Source organism: Betta splendens, chromosome 14 (genome assembly GCF_900634795.4).
Source record: "Betta splendens chromosome 14, fBetSpl5.4, whole genome shotgun sequence".
In the NCBI taxonomy this organism is placed as follows: Eukaryota; Metazoa; Chordata; class Actinopteri; order Anabantiformes; family Osphronemidae; genus Betta; species Betta splendens.
The window spans coordinates 11,317,354-11,341,886 of NC_040894.2; the positions used below are offsets into that span (position 1 = coordinate 11,317,354).

The 24,533-nt window shown below is 41.2% G+C and overlaps 3 protein-coding genes across 6 annotated transcripts; 1 reads left to right on the top strand and 2 right to left on the bottom strand.

The window, feature by feature from the left end:
- Positions 1 to 641: 641 nt before the first annotated feature.
- LOC114870011 (endonuclease domain-containing 1 protein-like) lies at positions 642 to 2,005 on the bottom strand. The gene is made up of 2 exons (XM_029174599.3): positions 1,670 to 2,005; positions 642 to 1,447 (listed from the first exon to the last, which is right to left on the bottom strand). Exons 1-2 carry the CDS (start codon positions 1,970 to 1,972, stop codon positions 839 to 841), a joined length of 912 nt encoding a protein of 303 aa, XP_029030432.1. The 5' UTR covers positions 1,973 to 2,005; the 3' UTR covers positions 642 to 838.
- Positions 2,006 to 3,154: 1,149 nt separating this feature from the next.
- LOC114870010 (endonuclease domain-containing 1 protein-like) lies at positions 3,155 to 5,374 on the bottom strand. Its single transcript, XM_029174598.3, has 2 exons — positions 4,791 to 5,374; positions 3,155 to 4,561 (listed from the first exon to the last, which is right to left on the bottom strand). The coding sequence occupies exons 1-2, from the start codon at positions 5,097 to 5,099 to the stop codon at positions 3,953 to 3,955; spliced, it is 918 nt and encodes a 305-aa protein (XP_029030431.1). The 5' UTR covers positions 5,100 to 5,374; the 3' UTR covers positions 3,155 to 3,952.
- A 2,111-nt stretch (positions 5,375 to 7,485) lies between these two features.
- LOC114870008 (uncharacterized) lies at positions 7,486 to 23,686 on the top strand. 4 transcript variants are annotated; one of them, XM_029174590.3, is made up of 23 exons: positions 7,486 to 7,734; positions 9,825 to 9,962; positions 11,480 to 11,531; positions 12,010 to 12,065; positions 12,319 to 12,442; positions 13,250 to 13,306; positions 13,514 to 13,730; positions 13,837 to 14,082; positions 14,216 to 14,371; positions 14,467 to 14,751; positions 14,862 to 17,383; positions 17,476 to 17,602; positions 17,747 to 17,852; positions 18,241 to 18,446; positions 18,986 to 19,170; positions 19,243 to 19,311; positions 19,407 to 19,555; positions 19,633 to 19,747; positions 19,852 to 20,039; positions 20,176 to 20,317; positions 20,403 to 20,529; positions 20,603 to 20,773; positions 20,973 to 23,686. In XM_029174590.3, the coding sequence occupies exons 5-23, from the start codon at positions 12,324 to 12,326 to the stop codon at positions 20,994 to 20,996; spliced, it is 5,211 nt and encodes a 1,736-aa protein (XP_029030423.1). In that variant the 5' UTR covers positions 7,486 to 7,734; positions 9,825 to 9,962; positions 11,480 to 11,531; positions 12,010 to 12,065; positions 12,319 to 12,323; the 3' UTR covers positions 20,997 to 23,686. The 4 variants fall into 4 exon arrangements, with proteins under 4 accessions (XP_029030423.1, XP_029030425.1, XP_029030427.1 ...); XM_029174592.3 differs by lacking the exon at positions 12,010 to 12,065 and having other exon boundaries at positions 7,517 to 7,734; XM_029174591.3 differs by lacking the exon at positions 9,825 to 9,962 and having other exon boundaries at positions 7,518 to 7,734.
- The last annotated feature ends 847 nt before the right edge of the window (positions 23,687 to 24,533 follow it).

Sequence of the window (24,533 nt, forward strand, 5' to 3'; positions counted from 1 at the left end):
TTGTTTTCCAAATGTAATCTATGTCAGTCTGGCGGTCTTAATAAAATAAATTATCCATAGAGACACTTAAGTTGAATATATATAGTACACACTGATGAAGGTCTCGGTTTCTGTCTCTCTCGTGCTGGCTCTACACCACTCTATGGTGGATCAAGGATTTTTGATCATGAATAATAACATGAATAATCAGTAAAGAAGAAATAGCTAAACATTTATTTCACACCTTTTACGCCCACGCTTTAATTTCTTTCCATGGTTCTTTATGTTACAGTTGCTATTGTCTATCTGCAATGTTTTCTTTCTATTGAGTTTTTGTAGATTTACTGTGTGCTGATGCACTTTTAGACTCATGAACGTTGTGATGTCATAACCAGTCTATGTAGATGATAATGCTTGGTGGTTTCCGCAGCAAGTACTTTTCTTCACTCACTAGATGGCAGTGTGCAGCTGGACTGTGTAGAACAGGCCAACCAACTTTGCCACTTCTAAGTGAACCAGTATTAATTATTTCAGAAAACTAAAAACTGGTTTCACTGTTGCCAGTGAAAATAATTCACACCTAAAAATTATAATTTACTGTACCTGTAGGTTTCTGTCTCAGGTTTCGGATCAGCTGACGAGTGAAAACAATAAAGCACAGCAGTGAATAAAGATGGTTTATTAGGTGAACCAGTTTGGAATTTGCATGTTTTAAGTGACAGTTTCTATATTTTCTAGATTTATAATTATTATAATTTAAAAATTGTTTAAAATTAACATTTTACTTGTCATATTACTATTCAACACAATCATAGGTATAATTATAAGCTTACATAAACCCAGATGTAACTGAGAGAGATCAGATGGTGTGTTGTAGGTACAGAGGAAGAGGTGAGGGAGAAATGCAGTTGTCATAAAACATCTGCAGATTCTGGTCAACATCCATATTATTTTTCAGAAAGATCTCAAGTTCCTGAACTGGCATTTCATGAACGCTGTTGCTTTCTTTGGCATTTTTGGCCAAGGCTGCATGAGATGGGAAGCGAATGCGGACGTCGTGGGGTGCATTGCGGTCATAGTCAGTGCAGCAGTAAGCAGACCACACATCTTCAGGAATAGCCACTCTGTCCTGGTTGTTGCGACGGATCATGTTGCCTCTGGTGGTAACGCCAGTGACTATGAAGGCAGTGCCACGACAGAAGTTATTAAGGCGGACACGGATCCTCTCCTCATACTCACGCCATGGTCCAATGTTGAACTGCCGTATCTGTGGGACCACGTTGGTCAAAGTGTATGTGGCGGCCCGGTCATGTGGGGAAGATTGGTGCTGGTCTGGATTCAGGTGACCTCTCTCATAGAGGACCACATCAGAGTAGTCATCCAACACCGCTTGGCTGTCCTCAAACTTCATGTGCAGGTAGCCAGTGGGGAAGGGAAGCATGTTTCCATTGCCATCAATTTCTGCCAGCTAGGGAGACATACACAAGCAGCTTAGGTTTCACTTCTGTAGCTCTGCTTAGAAATATATCAAGCCACTATCATGACGGTGACACACTATTGACTCTTTGCCTCTTGTTGGTTCTACATTAAATGTATGGACTATTTTCATATTTATAGATGGAAAGCCTGCTATGAATGTAGTATTTGGCCTTTTTGAAAACCAACTTAAAAGATAATTGGAGTTCCTGACCTGTGGCTCGTACATCCATGGGTAATCCACACGTCTGTCCCCCTCTGTTTTCTTGAAGGTATAAGCTGAGTAAACAGGAATCCTCTTGCGAGGGTCGTAGAGCGTCACATAACGAGGTTTATCTGCATAGCGTTGGCAGATTTTCTTGAGTTTGCTTTCAATGATTCCTCTTGGTGGCGTCCCCATATACAGGGAGTCCTTGCATCTCTCCACATGATTAAAGTCTTGAACGACGGTTGCAGATATTAGCGGCAAAAGGAAGACAGTTAAAAGAGCAAATGTGAAACACTCGAATGCGTTCATAGTCACTTTGTCGTCTCAGCGACTACTGTTATGGCTTCCTCTACAAAAGACTGGCAGCCAATGTTTGCAGTTACGATTTTAATGTCACAGATCAGATATGCAAAGCATCTACTCTAGTGTGGACTTCTGAGCAAACTGGGGTTGTAACTATCATGCTCTGAACTACAGTTTTGAAATAATATTGAATATCCAGACAGACTTTACCAGTACAGTACATCATATCTGTAAAAAACAATTAAACTACAGTACACTGACAGGTACTGTCCTTGTGAGGTTACCGTTTACATTTTCTCTAAATGTATTGTTTCACCAAAAACACATCAAACCTATTCTTAACACTTACTGTAGAAACCCCTTAACTGCAAATGTTTAATTTTTTATCTCTAAGTATATCTGCTAAAATGCCTTTTCAGAAGTCTTGTAAATTCCTTGTAATCACCAGGCGTAAATAGTGTTTTTTTGTGTTGAGTAACACAACATATAAGTTATAATTGGAATTTGCTCACATGGAGTAAGATTTTCTAAGCATGCTATCAATGTAATTGAAAAATGCAAAACTGTCTAATCTGTCTTTGTAAGTAACAAAAGGCCTTCAGTGTGTAGGTCTGAAGTACTATGGTTCTCACTTTGAATGGTGGATGAGCAATTGCCTAAAAGAAAGATAGTGCTTCAAGGTTTATCTTCGACATAGTGAGAGTGCACTTGCACTTTTCAATTATAGTCAGCTTTTACGTAGTTATGGATACATATAGCAGGTAAACCTAATACTGTACTGAAATATATAGCATTAACATCAGAGATCAACATACAGTATTGCACAGAGGTGACATACAGTACTGTACAGTATGCAGACCTGAAAGAAAGATTTCCACGTTGCCGCTTTTAAATTTATTCAACAGCAATCAATTAAAGGGCAAGAAAAATGTAAAAAACAGTTGTGAACATTGTGATGAAAAAGAAAAAGCTAAATGAGAAAATAGCTTAGTTTAAGGGCTGAATAGAAAAACAAGAAACTTCATTTGTAGTGAGGAACAGAAGAAATATTGTACAGTAGAACAAATTGTTCAGTGTGCCGCCAAAACGTATACTTGAACTTTTTGGCAGTTTGCTGCCTAGTAAGCAATTAATCTATCTGACACCTTTTTGCTGTTCTCAAAGTCTTGTGAAAAGAATGCATTCATGCAGCATTATGCAAGTTCTTTATTTGTATGTTTCTTTGCCTTTACCAAATACGGCTCCATCAAAAAGTAATAGAAGACCCAGGCTAATTTCCTTGGTGTGTTTTTAATGTACACTGAAGATATTTAGTTTTGAGATCCATCAATTTACACAGTTCACAGTTAATAATTTTCAGTGCCTCAAAAAGTTAAACCCGAGTACAAGTGATGGACATTTAGGCAACAACAATTTTGAAAGGTGAATGACAGGTGTTTATTTATTTTTCATTTGTTATTTACAGATGTATGAGATATAAGCATTTTTATTTAATTCCCATGTATTGAATTTTTAATTTTTGTATATTTAAGTATCCTTAAATCTCTTTAAATCTTTAAGTAATGAATTCTGTCTTAATTGAAGTTGTCCAACTCTATAAGAAATGTAATATATAAACAGGCTCTCATGGATAGGTTAACATTCAAGTTACTGTACATTTTATTATGGACCAGATATCAAAATGTATATACTGTATCCTTGTGAATTTTAAGATGCAGAAAATATTACAGATAACTGAAAATGTGCTCAACACACATTTAGTACTTTTCAAATATTTTGTTTACATATAACATAACCACATTAAAGCAATACATATGCACCACGCTGTATATATAACGAATTCTGATAATAATCATTGTGTAAGAAACATTTCTTTTAGCAGTTTTTTTTCTAATCTTAACAGTAGCAACAAATCTCCTATGACAGGTGTATAGTTGTATGAGTATAATTATAGGCCCACATGGACACATGTATCTGACAGAGCTATCAGATGGTGTGTTGTAGGTACAGAGGAAGAGGTGAGGGAGAAATGCAGTTGTCATAAAAGATCTGAAGATTCTGGTCAACATCCATATTATTTTTCAGAAAGATCTCAAGTTCCTGAACTGACATTTCATTAACGCTGTTGCTCTCTTTGGCATTTTTGGCCAAGGCTGCATGAGATGGGAAGCGAATGCGGACGTCAGGGGGTGAATTGCGGTCATAGTCAGTGCAGCAGTAAGCAGACCACACATCTTCAGGAATAGCCACTCTGTCCTGGTTGTTGCGACGGATCATGTTGCCTCTGGTGGTAACGCCAGTGACTATGAAGGCAGTGCCACGACAGAAGTTATTAAGGCGGACCCGGATCCTCTCCTCATACTCACGCCATGGTCCAATGTTGAATTCCCGTATCTGTGGGACCACGTTGGTCAAAGTGTAGGTGGCGGCCCGGTCGTGTGAAGTGGATTGGTGCTGGTCTGGATTCAGGTGACCTCTCTCATAGAGGACCACATCAGAGTAGTCATCCAACACCGCTTGGCTGTCCTCAAACTTCATGTGCAGGTAGCCAGTGGGGAAGGGAAGCATGTTTCCATTGCCATCAATTTCTGCCAGCTAGGGAGACATACACAAGCAGCTTAGGTTTCACTTCTGTAGCTCTGCTTAGAAATATATCAAGCCACTATCATGACAGTGACACACTCTGTGACTATTGACTCTTTGCCTTTGTTGGTTCTACATTGTATGTATGGACTATTTTCATATTTATAGATGGAAAGCCTGCTATGAATGTAGTATTTGGCCTTGTTGAAAAACAACTTAAAAGATAATTGGAGTTCCTGACCTGTGGCTCGTACATCCATGGGTAATCCACACGTCTGTCCCCCTCTGTTTTCTTGAAGGTATAAGCTGAGTAAACAGGAATCCTCTTGCGAGGGTCGTAGAGCGTCACATAACGAGGTTTATCTGCATAGCGTTGACAGATTTTCTTGAGTTTGCTTTCAATGATTCCTCTTGGTGGCGTCCCCATATACAGGGAGTCCTTGCATCTCTCCACATGATTAAAGTCTTGAACGACGGTTGCAGATATTAGCGGCAAAAGGAAGACAGTTAAAAGAGCAAATGTGAAACACTCGAACGTGTTCATAGTCATTTTGTCGTCTCAGCGACTACTGTTATGGCTTCCTCTACAAGAGACACTGACAGCCAATGTTTGCAGTTACGATTTTAATGTCACAGATCAGATATGCAAAGCAAGTAGATTGCAACCAAAAAACAGACAAAGGATGTGCAGGTGAATGCGTTACGCAAACCTGCTGTTTTTACATATAGAAGCTGTACATATACCTGGCTTTCATGTCTGTATGTGACAGTCAGTGCAAGAGAACAATTGTTGTTTAGAAAGGATCAATTAGAAACTGAGGAAAGTCGGCGAAAAGTATTTTACCCACACTGAGTGTACAGTATTTGTAAAAGTTAGTTCTTTTGCTGTTCGAAATCAACTTACTGTAGATGAACACATAGACGCATGGTGGGTGGTTTTCTGTCAAAAGCTCATCATGGCTGCAGACAAATGATTATGGTTCAATCATGTACAGTAACTGTTATAAATGTAGAGGAAATAAAATATGCTGCAGAGGAAGCTGCAGTTCCTGGTGCTGGTCCTATACCACTCAGTGATCAATTCAGACTTATGCAAATAGAAATAGTTTAGCTGCAGAAACAATCCTTCACTGTCCCAATAAGTGAATTTGAGTGACTGAGTGTTGTAATTCATGGAGGGGCCAGCTCGCCTCTCTGATCTAATTTTGAGTTATGACAATCATAACTTATGTAGCTAAGGCTAATGATGTAGTTACAGACATTTTTCAGCTGTCAGCATTTTCCTAATTTCAATTATAAATTCAAATCAGGCTGCCCTCTGCATCCCCATCTTCAGCAGATCCGTTCTTTTCTTCAGTGTAGTCTAAGGCTCTCTGTGCTTTAATAATTTTATGGCTTTAAATTCATAATTTGAAGCTTTTTTATTATCATGTCTTTAGTCTTCTACTTTTCTGCTTGGATTTTATGTCAAGTAAATCTATGTTACATAATTCACATATATATTTAGAATTATGTATGACAGTATAATATACTCTAATATTACTGTACTATTGTAATACCTGTGCAGTAAAAAGTAAAGATATTTTTGGCTGAAGCACATTAGACAAACGTAAAGGCAAGGTGTTGGGAGATCATCATGCAACAATAAATATTAATAATTTAATTTTATACTAAATTAAAGCTAGGAGAAAGTCATCTTCACAACATATGCATCTTTAAATCTAGTACGTCACAGTGCAGTAATACATGACTCTCACGTGGGGGCAGTGCAGGCTCATTTGCTGCTTTGTTACTTTGGCACAAAGTATAGTATTACACGGTCTAGTAAAGTGCTTGTCCTCTCTGTTATTAGATCCATCATCATGGACCCATAACAAGGCAGCAGACGCTCCAGTAGAGCTGCACAGTCACAGAACCTCAGACTGTGGTTTTACTGGGCAGCTTCCAAGGGTGAATGCATTTACTGTACACTATGAACTACAGGAGCCGTTGCTGGGGCTTCATCGAGCCACCAGGGGGCATCCTTCAGCAGCTACCTATGATGCTTCCTCCACTCAGTTCTGCACCAAAGCCATCTGATTGGTCCAAATACCCACATGGGGTTGAGCACTGACCAGTAGAGTTTGAGCTGAGCAGGGGCTGTTGCTAAGGCACAACAGAGGTAAAAATCTGTCAGCAGAGCGACTCCACCATTTCGCTCCCTCACTCGTCTGGCTCCTCACAAGCTCTGCCTCGTCTCAACCTCACACTGTGCTCTGTGGGCCCACGGCTTCGCCTGCCTTTTATTGGCCGGCGATGGGTGAAATGAGCAGAGGAGCAATGGGCTGGTTTTGCATTGTGAACCACAAAGATTAGACCCTCCCTCCTGAACCAATAGCTGTAGCCCCACCTCCCTTCGTTGTCCTGTCACTTGACATTTGAGCTTAGCCAGCTTTCACGACCAGTCTGTCACTCTTTTATTCTGCTTCACTTCAGTTGATCAAGAACATACCCGTGTATACGTCTCTATCAGAATTTATGTCCACAAAAACCCAACATGCAGAGTACCGTGATTATTTATACATATACATTGTTATCTGGAGATTTGAATAATTGGTACAAAAGACACAAGAGCAATTCAGACGTTAACACAAAAGTGTTGGTAGTGCAACAATGTGCAGCTATCGCGGGGTAGAGCATGCCGGAAACAGCTCGGAGAGAATCTTTTACAGCTGTGGAGAGATTTTAAATACCTCCTCTACTGTACTGGCAGTATTCCAACACACACACACACACACACACACACACACACACACACACACACACACACACACACACACACACACACACACACACACACACACACACAAAGAGTATTAAAGCCCCTCTATGCCTCTCTGTCTGCTAGTTTTCCCCTCCTCCCTCCTCTTGTTCACAGCAAAATCTAGAGACAGATAAGAGATTCTCCCCACCCATTGGCTGGGTCCTGTGATTGGCAGCTCGCAGACCCACCCCACCAGGCTCTGCACATGGATCAGTCTGGAATGAGAGCCCCAGCATCAGAGTGTGGAGTGGAAACAGGAAGAGGAGGAGAGGGGGAAGAAAGGAGACAGAGGAGAGGATCGGGCGAGACAAGGTGGTGAGGAGTGAAAGGGAGGAAAAAAGGGAGCAGAGGGGCGTGAGGACCAAAGAGAAGGCAAAAACAGGTAAAAAAAAGAACCACTGAGGAGCAAGTTGATGTGCTTTGTTGTTAATGGCTCATGGAAATGTACTGCATGCATTGCATACTGTAAAAATACGGTTGTGTGTGTCAGTCTTTTCTATTCTGTTCTTTTCTGCAATTGGTTGATTTTATATGTATTGTCTTCCATTGTTTTGTCTTGGCTAGACCTACTGCAGCATGCGTCTGCAGACTGTGCTGCACATTCAAGCATGAAGCTTGTCTGTGCAAGCACACACGCATGCATGCACGCACGCACGCACACACACACACACACCTCGAGCCTGTGTGCAGGCATAGTGCAATGGCAAAAATGTAGAGTAGGAGAACATGTGGTTACACTTGGTGTTGTGGCTCTGGGTGACTGTTAAACTGTTGAATATCGGTCAGTGTGTGTGTGTGTGTTGTGTCTGTGTGGTTGTGGGAGGTGCATGCCAATAACAATCCAGTGTAATTATGTGTAATGATTAATGCTGGATTAGAGTAGAGAGCATCATAGTTCGTGTACTAACCCTAATCCAGGCTCTAGTGAAGTTCAGCTCAGTTTGTTGAACACACCTTGTACACAGACCGTTGGCTTTGTTGCGGTGGCTAAAATGTTTGAGTTGTGGCAACATCTTAGTTGTTTAAGAACAAACAAAAGCACATCTTTCAAGCGTTACAGTCCTTATCAGAACATGAATCCAATGTGTGCTGTGACCTGATATGAATGCCAGCTTAGATAAACACCTGGATAAGCAATTCTAGGTTACTGTTCCCTATACACACATCCATCCTGTGCTGCTTTCAAACCTTTTAACCTCATTCTCTTCACAAAAAATAGACTTTGTGCATTGTTTGCAAAAGGCACCCCTCTTTCTTGTTCTTGACCTTGCCTTGGTACATTCCAGTACCCCTCTGAGGACTGTGCTTTATGGAGCATACATCAGGAGAAGCTGCTGTTATAGAAAGGGAGAAGGGGATAGAGCAGAGGGAAGCAGGGCTGCAGGGGTGTTATTTTTAGAAATGTGATTGATATTCGGCTCATAGTGAACATTCTTCCTGTGTGATTGTGGCACTACATCAGGCCGGCATCCATTAAAATCATACATGTGCATACACCCAGGGTGAGTTATCCATGCAGGCTGTCTGTCTGTACCATGTCGCGTGTTGCTGCCCCTCCATCTGTTCGCTTCATGTCTCTGCTCTTCATGTTAGCTCTCCTTGGAGTCACCAGAGACAGGTCTAGTCTGGTTCAACCCATCCTTCCTTTTATGGTATAGCAGCAGTATCCTTAGTACAGTACACACACATGCACACGCACAGTGTCATCAAGGCATGCATGTCTGCAGTGGTTTACTGCAGCTAGCAAATGGCTCCTGATTGCATGAGATATATAAGAATAACTGGTCCAAATGGGAGGTACAGATTGGAGTGTTTTTAGATCTGAGGCAGTTCTGTATTCCTGCTTTTTCCTCAGCTGACGGAGCTGCTGTATAAATGCATCAGGCGTCTAGGAAGAGCACACACAGAACTGATCAAAATGTGGAAGGTTAGGTTAAATCTTTGGGGCAATTCCTCCTCTCTCGCCATGCCATAATGGCACATACATGCAAGCACTTCCTTCCTTGCTTGAGGTCTTGCTCCCAGCTCTGGACTAAATGATATCATCGGTTGCCAGGGATACAAGGACACAGCGTGCAGAGAAGAGGGAGGGTGAGGCATAAGCAGAGCCATACACATAGCCCAACAGAGAAAGGAAGAAGGTTGGGATATTGGGTATCAAGGAAGCATAGGAGCCTTGTTAAAACAAGTAGTGAACATAAAGAAGCAAAGGAAATGGGACAAGGCCATGAAGAGTAAAAAAAGCTAAATTATATTACTGGCTGTCCTTCTTATTTACCATCTCATTTTGTTCTATTTCTTTGTTTAAAGAAGGTCAGGAGGAAAGCAGTGTAGATACCGTATGTGTGAAAACCTGTCTTGCACATGAAAAGCTAAAATTGAAAGAATAAGAGTTACAGCACAACCTGAGGTATAGAGGAGCTATTTACAAAAAATCGAGACTTACCTCTTTTTTTCTGTTCTCTCTGCCAGCTAGTGCAAGATGAGTATGCCTAATTAAAGGGATCTGTCACTGCACGGGCCTGATGCCTTTTTATTCCTGATTGACAACACCATCCAATTTGGACCAGCGAGTCTGTCTCTCTCCCATTTTTCTGTGCTCATTGCGGGGTAAGATTGTTCACGATGATGCACATGAACAGACATACAGTACATGTACTGTACATAGTTTGATGTACAGTACGGTTAGGAAATTGGTTTGGGGTGGTGAACCTTTAAAAGGTGACCAGATGTGAGCTTTAGCAAAGATGCGAATAGATGCAGAGGTATGTGGTGACAGAGATGACCAGGGTTTCCTTGGTGACAGAAGTGAAGTAGGAAACAGAAGGAGGGATCCAGACAGGTTTTGACCACCAGTAGGTGCCAAGTACTGATCTGACTAATTCTAGTGTGCCATTATTTGTTAGCCTATTACAGGTAAGGCTATTAGTAGTACAAACCACAAACATTCAAATACAGTAAGGAGCCAGTGTGAGAATAAAGCCATGTAATCATGTTTCTAATAGGATATGCTGATCAGCTGATGCTGATGCTGGGGCTCTCATACCAGACTAATTCAGTATATACATACATGTTTACTGTATACTTATATGTATATATGTATATATTGGAACGTGGATGATTGGTGTAAAGATTATTGTTGATAGGACCAGGGCCATAGACTAATATAGTAAAATAAAAAATAAAAATAGAAAAAAAGCTAAAACCATAGCAATAGGAACTGGCTACAGTTGCTGTAGCGACTGGTTGGAAACAAACTTACAAAATGGCTACTCATTTAACACTCATACGAAGGTTATTATAGCAGCTGCAGCAGTCTTGCCACAAACAAACCTACAGTAGAAAAACAAGCCAGTGAAGAACATGGTAAATTGCACGTCATTCTTTGTACTTGGTATAATTAACTGTTGGAAATGAATGAATATAGTGGTGCAAACCATCACACACCAACATCCGCAGTAACATGCTAAGTTGATCTTTACATGGCCACCTCATTTTAACACAACACAACATATCCAGTGTTGAGCAGCAGCAAAGAGAAAAGGAAATGCTTTAGCCTGTGGTAGAAGAGTTTTTAAAAAAATAGACAAAAATCAATACAAATACACATAAGCAAAATAGACAAATGAGTCTACAGAGACATAGAAATTATACAGTGTACTGTAGTAGATGTAGAAAATTGGACATTCATACTGATTCAATGCTCACTCTCAGATAATCAAAGAATCAGAGCCTATAAGGACAGAAATAATACAGGGCAGTGCCTCTCTTATTTGTTTGTAAAGAGGCATTGCCATGGTCCTTTGTCTTACTACCATGTTTTTTTCATCACTGCATGGCCACTGGCTATGGTGGTTGCTGGGAAGCAGTGATTACAGTGAGAATGAATGCATTGTGCAGCCCTGTCTGACTGATGATACAACTGTGTAACAAATACAGTACAGGGCAGCAGAACATATAGGATGATGAAATAAACAAAATAATGCTGACATAAATAGCAAATTCACAAGAGGCAGATATAGAGGCAATAAAAATAATTATTAGATGCGTGAAAACCATCTATTACGTACATGTTTCACTTACATACACTCAATCATTTCAGTCTCAATCATTTCTCTTGTCTACAGGCTGCTTTTTGCTCTCAAGTGTGAAGGCCCTTCAAAATAAAGACCAAGACTGGTAACCACAGAATATTTCTTCTCTCTCTCTTAGATTTGTGTCTGTGTGTGAGCAGTGTGGTAAATGTGGTTAAAGGTAAATATGTGTTACGTGCCCCACTCTGGTATTTTAGATCACATATCGATCAAGCAAAATGTACTGTAGATTGTTGGCCATGTGTGTGTGTGTCTGTGTGCGTGTCTGTTTGTGTGTGTGTGTGTGTGTGTGTGTGTGTGTGTGTGTGTGTGTGTGTGTGTGTGTGTGTGTGTGTGTGTGTGTGTGTGTGTGTGTGTGTGTGCCTATGTGTGTGCCTATGTGTGTCTGTGTGTAAACAAAAGTTAAGACATTACTACAGTATATATAGTATGTCACAGTTTGTAGAAGGATAAAGATTCTCAGCTAAAATGTGATCAAACCCTTATATCAATATCATATCTTGGTCTAGGTTGCCTTATTAGTATTCACCTGCTACTAATTTGATTTTATTTCACTTTATCAGGTCCTTCTTGTAGGGCCTTATCAAATAATGAATCAACAGCTATACCGATTTTCTGAGTGAGTATTAATTTAAAAAATACTTATAAACTAAATGCTCCCCTTGGTTTTGCCATACATCAAATGTAAACAAAACAAAAAAATCACAAATTATCACAAAGTAAGTGTAATGTTGAGAGTGGTGTGGCACTGCAGATGGTTGAAAGAGGCAGCACCTCCACATCAACTTTTATTCCAGTCAGACATTTATCATTTTAATTTGTTTGCTCATTTATTTGATTGTCCCACGCATTAAACAACCTTTGTGTTTCAGGCTGCATGTATCACCCAGCAGAGCTGTATTCCGGCCGTAACACATGGGACTCCTATTCAGCTGGAGGACTTGACAGAGGACAATGGGCTCCTGTAAACGGTCAACCTTGGAGCCAAACACAAAGGTCTGCTTGAACATTTCAACACGAAGAACCACAGATTTGTATGAACTGTATGTTTTTGAGTGTTTATTGCACTTTAAATACCTTTTCAGGGTCATGCACCATTAGAGTTGCAAAAATGGCCAGAACTAAAACTCAGTAGACAGTTGAACAGTGTCTTGAGTGAAGTCTTTTTGAGAATGGCCATCCCTGCAGGTGGTATCCCAAAATGTGCTATCTGGGTTGATCATAGATAAGTACCACTTAATGGTTGTGACTGATTAACTGAAACTCTAATGAGCATATTCAGACAAAGAGCTCACTTCAGCTACAGCTGTGGGCATGAACCCATCCACTGTTAAAACAACCAGGGCAGGAGTGAATAAAACCAACCAACATCTTCAGCTGCAGCTGAGAAGCCTCAGTCTAACTATTGAGCTACAGCACTTTAGTGTATGTGTGTGTAGTGTATTTGTTGTGGCTTTTGGCAGTAGAAACGGTTCTGATAAAGAGGTCTTTCTTCAAGAAGACTTAAATACTAAACCCTAAATAAATGACTGTGATAGAGTTGATTGACACTGAGCAACAGACAACAGCAAAGAAAAAAGGAGCATTAAAAAAATAAATAATAATAATAATAATAATAATAATAATAATAATAATAATAATAATAATAATAATAATAATAATAATAATAATAATAATAATAATAATAATAATAATAATAATAATAATAATAATAACCAACTATAGCAACAAAAAATTGAGATTAGAGGTTTGCCATAGACATATAAATATGTTAATATCAAGAACTTTTTTTCACCACTATAGGTTTCAAGGTGCACGCAATCAATCACATCATCCACCATCAAGTCGTCTTTATGAACGGTGAGAGAATCAATATGTTTATCATTCACACATTACAATTAAGGCCTTTTATACACATTTTTGCTTATGCTGTAGTTCACCTGACCTTTCACTACTTCTGAGTTTGTGTCTTGCGATATGAGATGTAAATATGGTTACATAACATACTGTAGAGGTATAAAGTTTTATACAAAATGTGTGTTGCGTTGTTTTTGACCTTTTTATTAGAGGGGAGAGAATCAACTATGTTCAGGACAAGCTTATATCGCGGGGGCACAGACAATATCAACATGTCTGGGATAATAAAGAGCACCCGTTTGAGGCCCACAACTGGCATCACAACTCCACACGCACATTCCACAACCGACCTGGCACCAATAGCAGTTATCTAACAGGACCTGGAGAGCGCTACACAAACTGGGATAACAGTGTTAGCAACTCTGTGGTAAGGAATGTTATTGTTTTGTTTTTAAAGGAGTGTGTTGTGTTTGAGTTTGTGTAGATACAGTCCACGTTTTAGTTGAATGGCTCTTTTCCTTTTTAACTGCTAGCAAGGAGGTCCTCGTCTGCATCGCAACAAAAGAGATCTCCAGTCTCCACCAGAGAGATGGCCCCCATCGGACTGCCGCAGGGGCTTTCAAGACAGAATGATAAACAACAGACCAGGGCCCTGGAAACGACCAGCTCCCCACCAGCGTCGAGACCAACTCCACCAGCATAATCCACCCCCACACCTTCCATTACCCCCTAGGGAGGAGTGTATAGTTAAGAGGAGGAGGGAGTCTAACCCCAATCAGGTAGATTGGTGACCAAACTTTAAATGATTTACAAAAACGGTCTGCTTAGGCTGTTTGTGTTCAACAGCACCACCCACTGGTGAAATCCCATATACTGTAGTATAACTGGATACTTCTCTCTATGTCTGTCTAGCCATCACATCCTCAGTCAAGGCATTTTACTTTGCTTACCCACACCCTATCACCTCCACGCCACCACCGCAACAACCAAGATGACTGGAGGCCACTTAACAACACAGACGATCCTTGCCACCACCCTGACCACAGGACTTCATTAACAAGACAACAGGTTAGCGCTTAAAACTAGTGAGTAATTCAGAAACTATAGAATATAAATTTTTTTTTTTGTTTGTTTTTTTTTTGTTTGTTTGTGTTTTATTCTAGGCAACCTCTAAACTGCGAGCTGGAGGACACAACTTCAGTGACAGTACCCTAGCAGCTCCAAACCAGAGTTGTGGCAGCAGACCCCCGCATCATGGAAGCAGAGGAAAGGACGATCGGAAGACCTCGTCCTCACCAGCAGACCACACCCGTGTGCCTTACAGCGACCAAAACCATCATTGCCACCATCAACGGCACACAGGCCACGCCAGAGACCCACAGCACAACGTCCCCTTACCCCCGCAGGAGGAAAAAGACTCGCGAAGCCATCACCACAAGCAAAGCACAGTGAGAAACAAACACAGAAACACTTTCTCGGCAACTATAAAACATATCTGTGTAATTAACCTTTGCATCTATTAACAAGTGACTGAAAAGATTTCATGTTAACTTCTCAGGAACCTCAGCGCACTCATTCAAGAGGCAACTCAAAGGATCAAGCCCTTTCCAAGTCTTCTGGTGCAGACTCTCCTCCATATTTATCAATTGTACACAGTCCTAAAGATGGAGCGTCATCTGTCAGCAGTCTGCATGCTCCCTCTAGTCCTTCATACACGGTGATCAGTAGCAGAAAGGTCCCTCCATCAGTCCCTCGTTTAGGTAGCCTTGACTGCACTGGACAACAAAAACTTCAGGAAATTCCTGCTCATACTCCGAGACAAAGCTTGACATCGACCACGTCTCCTGCAGTTCATAATGATGGTTCAAAATCCAGGTTTTCAGACATCAAGTACAGAAAGTCCTCAAAGCCCCTCTGCTCTCGGCTATCCCCACACAACAGATCAAGAGCAAATAAGCCTGAGGAAGAGTCGGAAGACCACAGAACACCTGAGTACAAGCAAAAAGATAAGGTGGTGAAAAAGGAGGGAAAAGACAAGATTCAAAAGACGAACAGAACAGAAGAAGGCAGAAGAAGAAGAAAGCAGAAGAAAAAAGAAGAGAGGTTGGGTGAAAGAAAAAAGAAGAGAGATAAAACTGTTAAGAAGGAAAGAAAGTTAGTCTCAAAAATCACAGAAAGTGGATCGTTACCAAGCTCTATGGGGGAGGACAAGCTAAGAAAAAAGGAGTCTCCAACCCAGATACATCCGAGCCAGGCACCACCCAAACGGAAGCACAGAGAGAAGAATGAACAAGCTGAAAAGATGTGCAGGCCACCTGAAAGCGCCCCTCAGTCCAGCTGCACTTTATCACAGCCATCGTCAAAATCTAAGAATCTTAAAATGTCCAGTGCTCGAAAGCTCCCTATCACAGACCAACTCATGCAATCTAAACCCAGGAAGTGCAGGCCCAGCCAAACCAGCAAGAAGGCTGCAATTGTTTCATCTAGATCAGAAGACAGACCGCGAGGAAAAGCTAATGATTCTCTCCCTTCACTCCTGTTCAAGGCTTTAGCTCCACTCAGCACAGCATGTTCTGTTAGCTTAGAGCAGCCCGTCCAGGGCAAAAACAGTGGACAGGGAGGAGTCCTCAGTGCGCCGGATCTCCAGCCGATGACTGTGATAGGAAATTTGATGGAAATGGGAGACAACCTCGCAAATACCCCTCCTGTTCTGAGCTGGCAGGGCTCCCCAGTTTCAGATCTGGGAGAGGATGAGGAAGACCTAAAAAAGGGAGTGATATGTAGACCTGTCCTTCAGCCTAGCCCTACCCAGTGCTTTTCACCTCCTCCTGTAGAGAGCGAAAGCATAGATGATCTAAATAAGGAACCATGTCAAACTATACCAGCTGATGATTCGCTTGATAACACATCTGAACTTTGTAACCTCCCTTGTGCAACTGAAGATGTTTCTGAGGATGAGGATGGGGATGCTTCCAGCTCCCTCTTTCATGAGCTTTGCCACCATAAAACAGAATTAGGTGATGTTTTCCAGAGCCTTGCCACTTTTCTTGGAGGGCAGAGGGTCCCTTGTCGAGGTGGTCCATTTGGAGGATCTTCTTCTAGCATCAAATGTTCCTCTTCTCTTTCATTTGATCCACAACATCAGGACTTTTCCACACCAGATCCCACAGCATCCTCCTGTAATCTGCTTCACACTACCTCAGACACACATTTGGAATCACACAGTCCAACCAATGTGAGTGAACCTCTCATAGGTACACTGGTCCAGGAGAAGCAGGAGGCGACTGAAAATAGTTTAGAAAGGAAACAGGAGCGTAAGAACACAGAGCTTCTCCCAGGGAGAATAGAATCGACTTTGTTGGACAGGTCACTAAGTGCAGAGCTGACCTTGACCACTACAAATCCAGCTTCACTTAGTCGACTGCTCACCGTTTCCACAAAGGACGAGAGAGAGGATGCCACACAGGCAGAATGCATCCATTTAGATAGAAAAACAAAGCAGAATTTTAAGATTGGAGAAATAAAAGGAGAAATTAAATTCAAGACTGACGAAAGCCATGTTATACATCATAAAAACAGGGTATATGAGAAAAGGGATTTGGAAGAAGCTGATGTTTTATCATTGATACCAGTCATCTCTAGAACCTCAGCAATATCTTGCGAAGAAGCTGCAAAGTGCCAGACTTCTCATAAAGATAAAACCCAACTTGTCAAAGACAACCAAGAAGAAAAGGTGGATGCTGGTAACACTGAGGTAAAGACAGAGAAGAAGAGAGAGGTCTGCGGGTTCAGAGGCGTAAACACGCACACCGAGGCCTTACATTCAGCTGTATCACTTACTTCATCCAAACTGTGCATCTCCACGCCAGCAGGTAAACCTCCCTGTACATTAGCTCCAGTGGATCCACTGAAACTCAAAGCCTTGTCTATGGGCCTGCATAAGGAGTTAAAGATTGTCCTGATTAAAGTGGATAACATGGGAAGACAAACATTCAACATATCGGAAGTGGAGGAGCAACGAATCCCACTTCCCAAAATGAACATTGAAAATACAGCCACTGAAGTGGTCAAAGCTTGCAAGTGAGTAGTCTGACAAGGATACTCTTACTCTGAGTTTCTGTTTGATCTGGTTGTTCCTCTATATACTGTATATTTTCTGTCACATTTTCCAGGGCAACAAGGGTGAAAGGGAAATTCAAGGAGTCGTACCTGCTTTCATCGCTGTCTGTTAAACCTAACATTGCCATTCAGATCCCCATTCCTCGAGAAAAGCTCAATCCTCCTACACCAAGCATTTATGTGAGTCCATACAGTTTATTACTGAGTCAGTCAGGCCACACTAGCAAACCTGGAGGCTCATGCTTGAAACAAAGACTGTTTAAAGGGTGAATAATTAATGTTACTTTACCAAATATTCTGGATCATATTGTGTGATTCCTACAGTTGGAGAGCAAAAGGGATGCGTTTTCTCCAGTTCTACTTCAGTTCTGCACTGATCCCAAAAACGCTGTGACTGTCATCAGAGGTCTCGCTGGCTCCCTTCGCCTTAGTAAGTTTATGTACCACACTCACCCTGTCTTTACTACACTCCATATCACATCACAGCATTGTAATGTTAGCAGCTTTTTCATTTACAGTAAGTCTCCCTACTGTATGCGTCAGACATGCCTTCATCGTGCATATTTGCATACACAGCATACTGTCTGTTCTTAACCATGCCATGATGGCTGACGCATTGAGTCTCTACTTTAATTGCTGCTTTGAATACATTTGCAAATCCAGTGTCTGAGATCTATGGTTATGCACAGTAGCGCAGATAAACTAAAGGTTTACTTCTATTTAGTATTATTCTTTTTTCTCTAAAAGCAACTAAAATTAAAGCAACTCCTAACATTTATTTGAATCTGAAAATTGCCTCTTTTTTTCCCCTATGTGAGACCTTGGTCTGTTCTCCACCAAATCTTTGGTGGAAGCCAATGCAGATCATGCAGTGGAAGTAAGGACTCAGGTTCAGCAGCCGGCTGATGAGAACTGGGATCCTAGTGGTTCAGCACAAGCGTGGCCCTGTGTGAGCAGCCGCTCACACACAACCATTGCCAAATATGCTCAGTACCAAGCGTCCAGCTTTCAGGAAAGCCTGCAGGTATACATTTTCCTCCCTAGCTTGCACACGCATGCAGACACAATCCTACATACTATAAGTGGACACAGGTTTGAATAATTGATAAGCTTTAGACAACATGTCTGATGAGTACTATTTTACAGTCACCATAATTTCGATCATCCTACATTTACTGCAGAAATGTTATTATTTTAATGATTTCTCTGTAAAATCAAAAGGACTATGTTCATTCATTCAATTGAGCAGGAAAAGTCAGTTAGCTGACAGAGTAACGTCACCTGCTGGAGACTCAATGAAACAGCATCACATGATGCTCATGCTAATTATGAAAACTCTCAAATATCCAACTCCTCACAAAGAAGTGCGTTACCTTATGTTTGACTGTTGAGAATTAACATTAAATAATGTTTTAATGCACGAGAAAGTCACCATGTGGATAAATTAAAGCATTTATATACTAAATATTTTTGTCTAGGACCCCAGAAGCAAATTACTGTACAAAGCGGTGCATTAATTCTGTTGACCAAGCTGTTGGCTAAGCTCATGTAGATGTGTTATAGGAGGAGAAGGACAGTGAGAATGAAGAGGATGAAGAGCAAGACAAGACTTCGTACACACCAGCCACAACAAAGGCTTGTCTGACATTAGCCGACTGTAAAGGCGGCCTCACCCCAACTACCAATATGGCCAATTGTGCGCCTGTCTTCAGCAAGGCCCATTCTGTCCATTCCACTAGCACACCCAGGTCAGCACGGCAATATCCGCTGTTTGGACTGTACAAAGAATTCACTATTGACTACATTGCTGTTTTCCACAGTTCAGAGCAAAAGTCCTTCAGGAAGATTATTAAATTTGGGACCAATATTGATCTTTCAGACCCTAAAAGGTAAGATAATTAAGTTACCCTAAGTTACAAATGGCCCATTACAATGACCCAGACATGGCCCATGTGGTTTTCTACGTCTCTTGTCTTGTTACTAGGTGGAAGCCGCAGCTGCAAGAGCTGCTGAAGCTGCCAGCCTTTATGCGAGTGGAGTCCAGCAACAACATGCTCAGTCACGTGGGTCACACCATCCTGGGCATGAACACTGTCCAGCTCTACATGAAGGTGCCAGGAAGCCGCACACCAGGTCAGTGTGTGTCTGACAACTCAACTGACCCAACCAGATTTTGCAATTATTATCCGTCATCATTCTCTTCTTTTCAGGTCACCAAGAAAACAATAATTTCTGCTCTGTCAACATCAACATTGGGCCTGGTGACTGTGAGTGGTTTGCTGTCCATGAACACTACTGGGGAGCTATCAACAAGTTCTGTGAGAAGTGAGTGAAGATTTTTTTTAGATTCTGCAAAATCAGTGCCTGCTTTCAATATGCAACAATACGCCTGCAGACTAAATTGTACTGTTGGAAACTGTTTTTCTCAGGCATAGCATAGACTACCTGACAGGGTCCTGGTGGCCAGTACTGGAAGACCTCTACAGCTCCAACATTCCTGTGTACCGCTTCATTCAGAGGCCAGGGGACCTGGTATGGATTAATGCAGGGACTGTGCACTGGGTCCAGGCAGTGGGCTGGTGCAATAACATCGCCTGGAATGTGGGACCCCTCAACTGTAAGTTACAACAAGCAAGAAGGCTGAGAAAGCAACTTAAATTAAATGACCAGGTGTTTTTACTTCGTCTCAAATCTCTATTTAATATGCCGCCTGCTTTCAGCTTCGAAACAGTTTGTGTTTTTTGCTCTCCCAGCATACCAATATCAGCTAGCCTTGGAGCGCTTTGAGTGGAATGAGGTGAAAAAGGTCAAGTCAATCGTTCCCATGATCCATGTTTCCTGGAATGTGGCTCGCACTATCAAGATCACAGATCAGGATACTTTCAAGATGATTAAGTAAGATTTTTGTCAGCGTGAGACATGTGAGCGACACAGTGGGTTTACATATTTCAGTTTTCCATCCTCTGTCATCCTCTGTCAGACACTGCCTAATGCAGTCCATCAAGCATATCCAGATCCTGAGAGACCAGCTGCTTGCTTCAGGGAAGAAGATTTGCTACCAGAGTCGTGTGAAAGACGAGCCGGCCTACTACTGCAATGAATGTGATGTGAGTCCCCTTCACCGCTGACATGAGTGGTTCTTCATTACAGGCCTGCAAAAGCTAAGCTGTGTTCTTGCAGGTGGAGGTGTTCGACCTGCTCTTTGTGACCAGTGAGAACAGCAGTAAGAAGACGTATGTGGTGCACTGTGAGGACTGCGCCCGGTCCAAGAACACGTCGCTGGCAGGAGTGGTGGTGCTTGAACAGTATCGGATGGAGGAGCTGATGAGAACCTACGACAGCTTCATGCTGGTTAGTATTACACTACGTTCTTTTTATAATAATGGCTCTCATCTCTAGCAATAGTCAACACAAAAACAGGATTTTTTGATGTGTCACTGATTAATGTGCTTAATATAACATTACTGTATATTAAGCAGTTGTGGTTGTTCAGAACTTTCTAAATGATTATTTCAATTAGCCGACTGTCTTTTTGTCTTCTTCTTCTCAGGCTCCATCGCCTGTTTCAAAGTGAGGACTCCTCTGAGGTGTCTTTCAGCCATAACCAAAACTCTAATGGCAGCACAAATGTTGCCTTCAAGGCAATCTATTCCTGCAAACATTTTCTGAATCAGCCAATCACATTTGCTCAGTATTGTTTACATCACACAATAAGGTATGGATACTCGGCCAATCCAACTATAGCTCACCGTCTTCCCCATACCAGCTGCTGATTGGACGAGCGTTTAGAAATAGAATGACTAGACTGGTACGTCTTAAGAAAAGCATTTCTGACATGTACAAAAAAAGTGAGCATTGCTAGCACTGAAAATCAGGTTATATGTTCAACGGACACTGCTGTGATTCAAAAGCGTCAAGTAGCCGGTTCTGTGTATTAATTCAGGTACTTTTATGCAAATTCAGTAGAACTTTTTTACACCAATCTAGTTATTCTATATGTCCATGAATTTGCTGTGATTCTATTGTACCAGCAGGGGAATCGCTTCACAGAAGAAGTAGCTGATTGTCACACTTGGCATTGTACTGGGTCCTGTTTTTGTTTTGGTATTCAGGTAAACTCTGACATTTGTGACTCCTGTCTGTAAAATCTCTGAGGTGCTATTCCAAGTGTATTTATTCTCGTTAGATACTTAAAAGTTTTACCAGCCTAGAAGTACACCACATTGGCCTTGTGAACTGTATTTAGAGGAGAGTTAATTAGAGGATTAAACACACTCGAATAAGGTTTTATGTAAGTATTTTAAAAAAACAAAGGGAGTTTCTCTAAAATACGGGTTTACTAGAGGACTAATATGGTTTCATTCTTAGTTGGAAATCAAAATGGAGGTCGAGAAAATTACTGTTACTTCACAAGTCCAGCTAAATAGTTGTCAGTGTGGTTTCTACGATACAACTAGAAAACAAAGTGTTGTTTTTATTTTTGAAATGGGGAAACAGTTCCGGTTTTATACCTCTTTTTTGTTGCAACGTTCTTGTTTCTAGATGACAGAGAAAATAAATAATTGTAAATTGTGAATGACTTTATGGAAACAGCGGTGTGCATAGACGGGCTACAGAGGTGGGGAGTCACCATGGCTGTTTGCGTCAGTGAAGTGCCTGCTACGGTCTGACAGAGATAATACGTCCAAAGAGACACACAATCAAAACTGTTGCGATGCAAAAGTTAGTGAGGGCATGATCAGACTGCAGGACACCTCCACCACCACCATGTATTAAGTTCAGGTTCACATCACAACAAGTCCAGTTGTTTTCTTCCTTTTTCATCCACATTTAATTCTTACATTTCTCAAAACAAGCTTCAAAATAAAATCTCTTATTTTGTTGACAGTCCATGACGACAAAAGCGTAATTTGACTTTAAAGTCCACTTACCAGACTGCTGTTCTTGCATATAAAGCTTCATAATTTACAATCAAAACATCAGTGCTCTCTCAGGTGGAAAAACTCCATAATGATGGCATCGCTTCTAAACAGGAGTGTTTTATCAGCTATTGGCCCCGATACCTGCAATAAGCTGCCATCAGCTGAAGTATTGGTCCAGCGCTACTTCAAAGTACATAAACAAGCTACATAAAGTCTAATAACCACTTACTGTATTACACTGGACTGCAATCACACGTACAGCACTGCTTTAGTTAGGTTTTACTTTGTGTCATCCGTTTGAATGTAATCCCCCCCAAACGACAGCTCCGCCGCGCCCTCCTAGTCTGTGCACACCATTTTATGTACATACTGTATCTGTTTGCAGGTTTACTAGCAAACCCATGTAGTTCTGTTCCTAATCAAACATCTGATTTGTATATGGTCAAATACTGTACATCCACTTGAGATGTTCGTTTCCGTTGTTGCTATATTATTACAACACACCCCGAAATCTCCCGTTTCACTCTACTTTAAATTACTGCAATGGGATTTTCTTCCCACTTTTATACCTCTTTTGTTGACAGTTACTGGTTTTTGGACTACAGAGAAAATTGTAAATTGTGACATTATTTATACTATACATGGTTGTTTTCTTATATATTTATTGCATATCAAGGGGTACTTCACTTGATAAGGGGCTACAAGGTATTTTAAAAGTGTTGTATAATCCTAATGGATAAGGGAAGTGCAATCAGGGGGTGGTTTAATTTCCATGGTGCTAGACCCCTCCTTGCCTCAATGCCCCCTCATTAAATGGTATATAATAATGTATTAATAGAAGTCACTGATACAACGCAGAACAGCCGGTGCTTAGAACCATTTCACCACGGTTTACTGGTCACAGAAATGGAATGATGTCTTTGTACTGTATCAAACAGATTAATACAAGATCTTTTTTAACTTTTTGCCATTGTATGAAATTCATAATCTCGTGAAGGCATTAGTGGTTTTATGAAGAGCATTAGCAGTAGTTGTAATTCTTGACACTTTTGCAGAGACTTTTAGGGACGTGTATTTTCATGGCATCAGGGTTTTGTTTCATTTTCTGCGTGTGTGTTGTCTTGTCCGTTTATTATTATTGTTATTATTAATATTATTTGAAGGATGTGATGACTCTCTATTTCCTCTTGACTTTGTTTGATTTATGCTGCACTTATTATTTCAAAAAAAGAAGTCACATAAAAGATAACCTGAGCCAGACCTGTCTTAAATCCCTCTGTGGTTTTCTGTGACATATTGTATTGTTGTTCAAGAAAATAAAATGTTTTGATAAATTATTCAACATAGGCTTATTGTCTTTGGCTTCCTTGGTTTTTACTTTTACATGCATCCCTGCAGGTTGTCCTCGCTGGCTGATGACCACTGGGTGGCTCTACTGTACCCTCCTGACAGGTTCACAGATGATGCTGCAGGAGCACAGTCTCCGTGATTAGTTTAGCTTCCAGCATCTTCCTGGTAGGAAGCAACTTCCAGCTGCGGCTGCTCCGAATAGCTGCAATGCTAATTAAATGAAAGCTTTAAAACTCCCGTAGTGACCTAAACCGTGCATCAGTATTCGTTGTGAGCAAATGCAACCTCATTCTGTCGTCTACTAAGGGTCAGAGGACATGAGACAGGCAAAGCTGGAGACAGGGACATCTCAGCGTACTGAGAAACGTTGACACAGCAGCGGATATCCTGCTTCCAAACGCAGGAAGGCTGCTCTTCCTTTATCACCCCCCTCATAGACAGATATAAACAGAACGTTCTGTGGCATTGTTAAGGGCAAAACCATCCACTGATTATTGTATAACCCAGAACATGAGTGCTGACTCATTTTCTCTGCCAGCACTGAGAGCAGAGCACCTAATAGCCCAAGCATGGCGTCATTCCTCCATGTCCTCCCCCATCCTTGCTCTGACAGGGAAGCTGTTTTTCATCAAAAGGTCAAAGGTCAATCCTCTGTAGTGCTCTGATTTGCTCTTTACCTTCTTTTTTTAGGGTGGTTGAGCAGGACTGTGTCATTGTCAGTGCTTTCGCCTGTAAATACGCATTAATTCTAATTCTAAAATTAGTTTTTGACAGACAGGAGGAAAATGTTCAGCAAAGGTGTTTTGTGCTGTACAAAGGTCAGCTTATCATGACCCCCC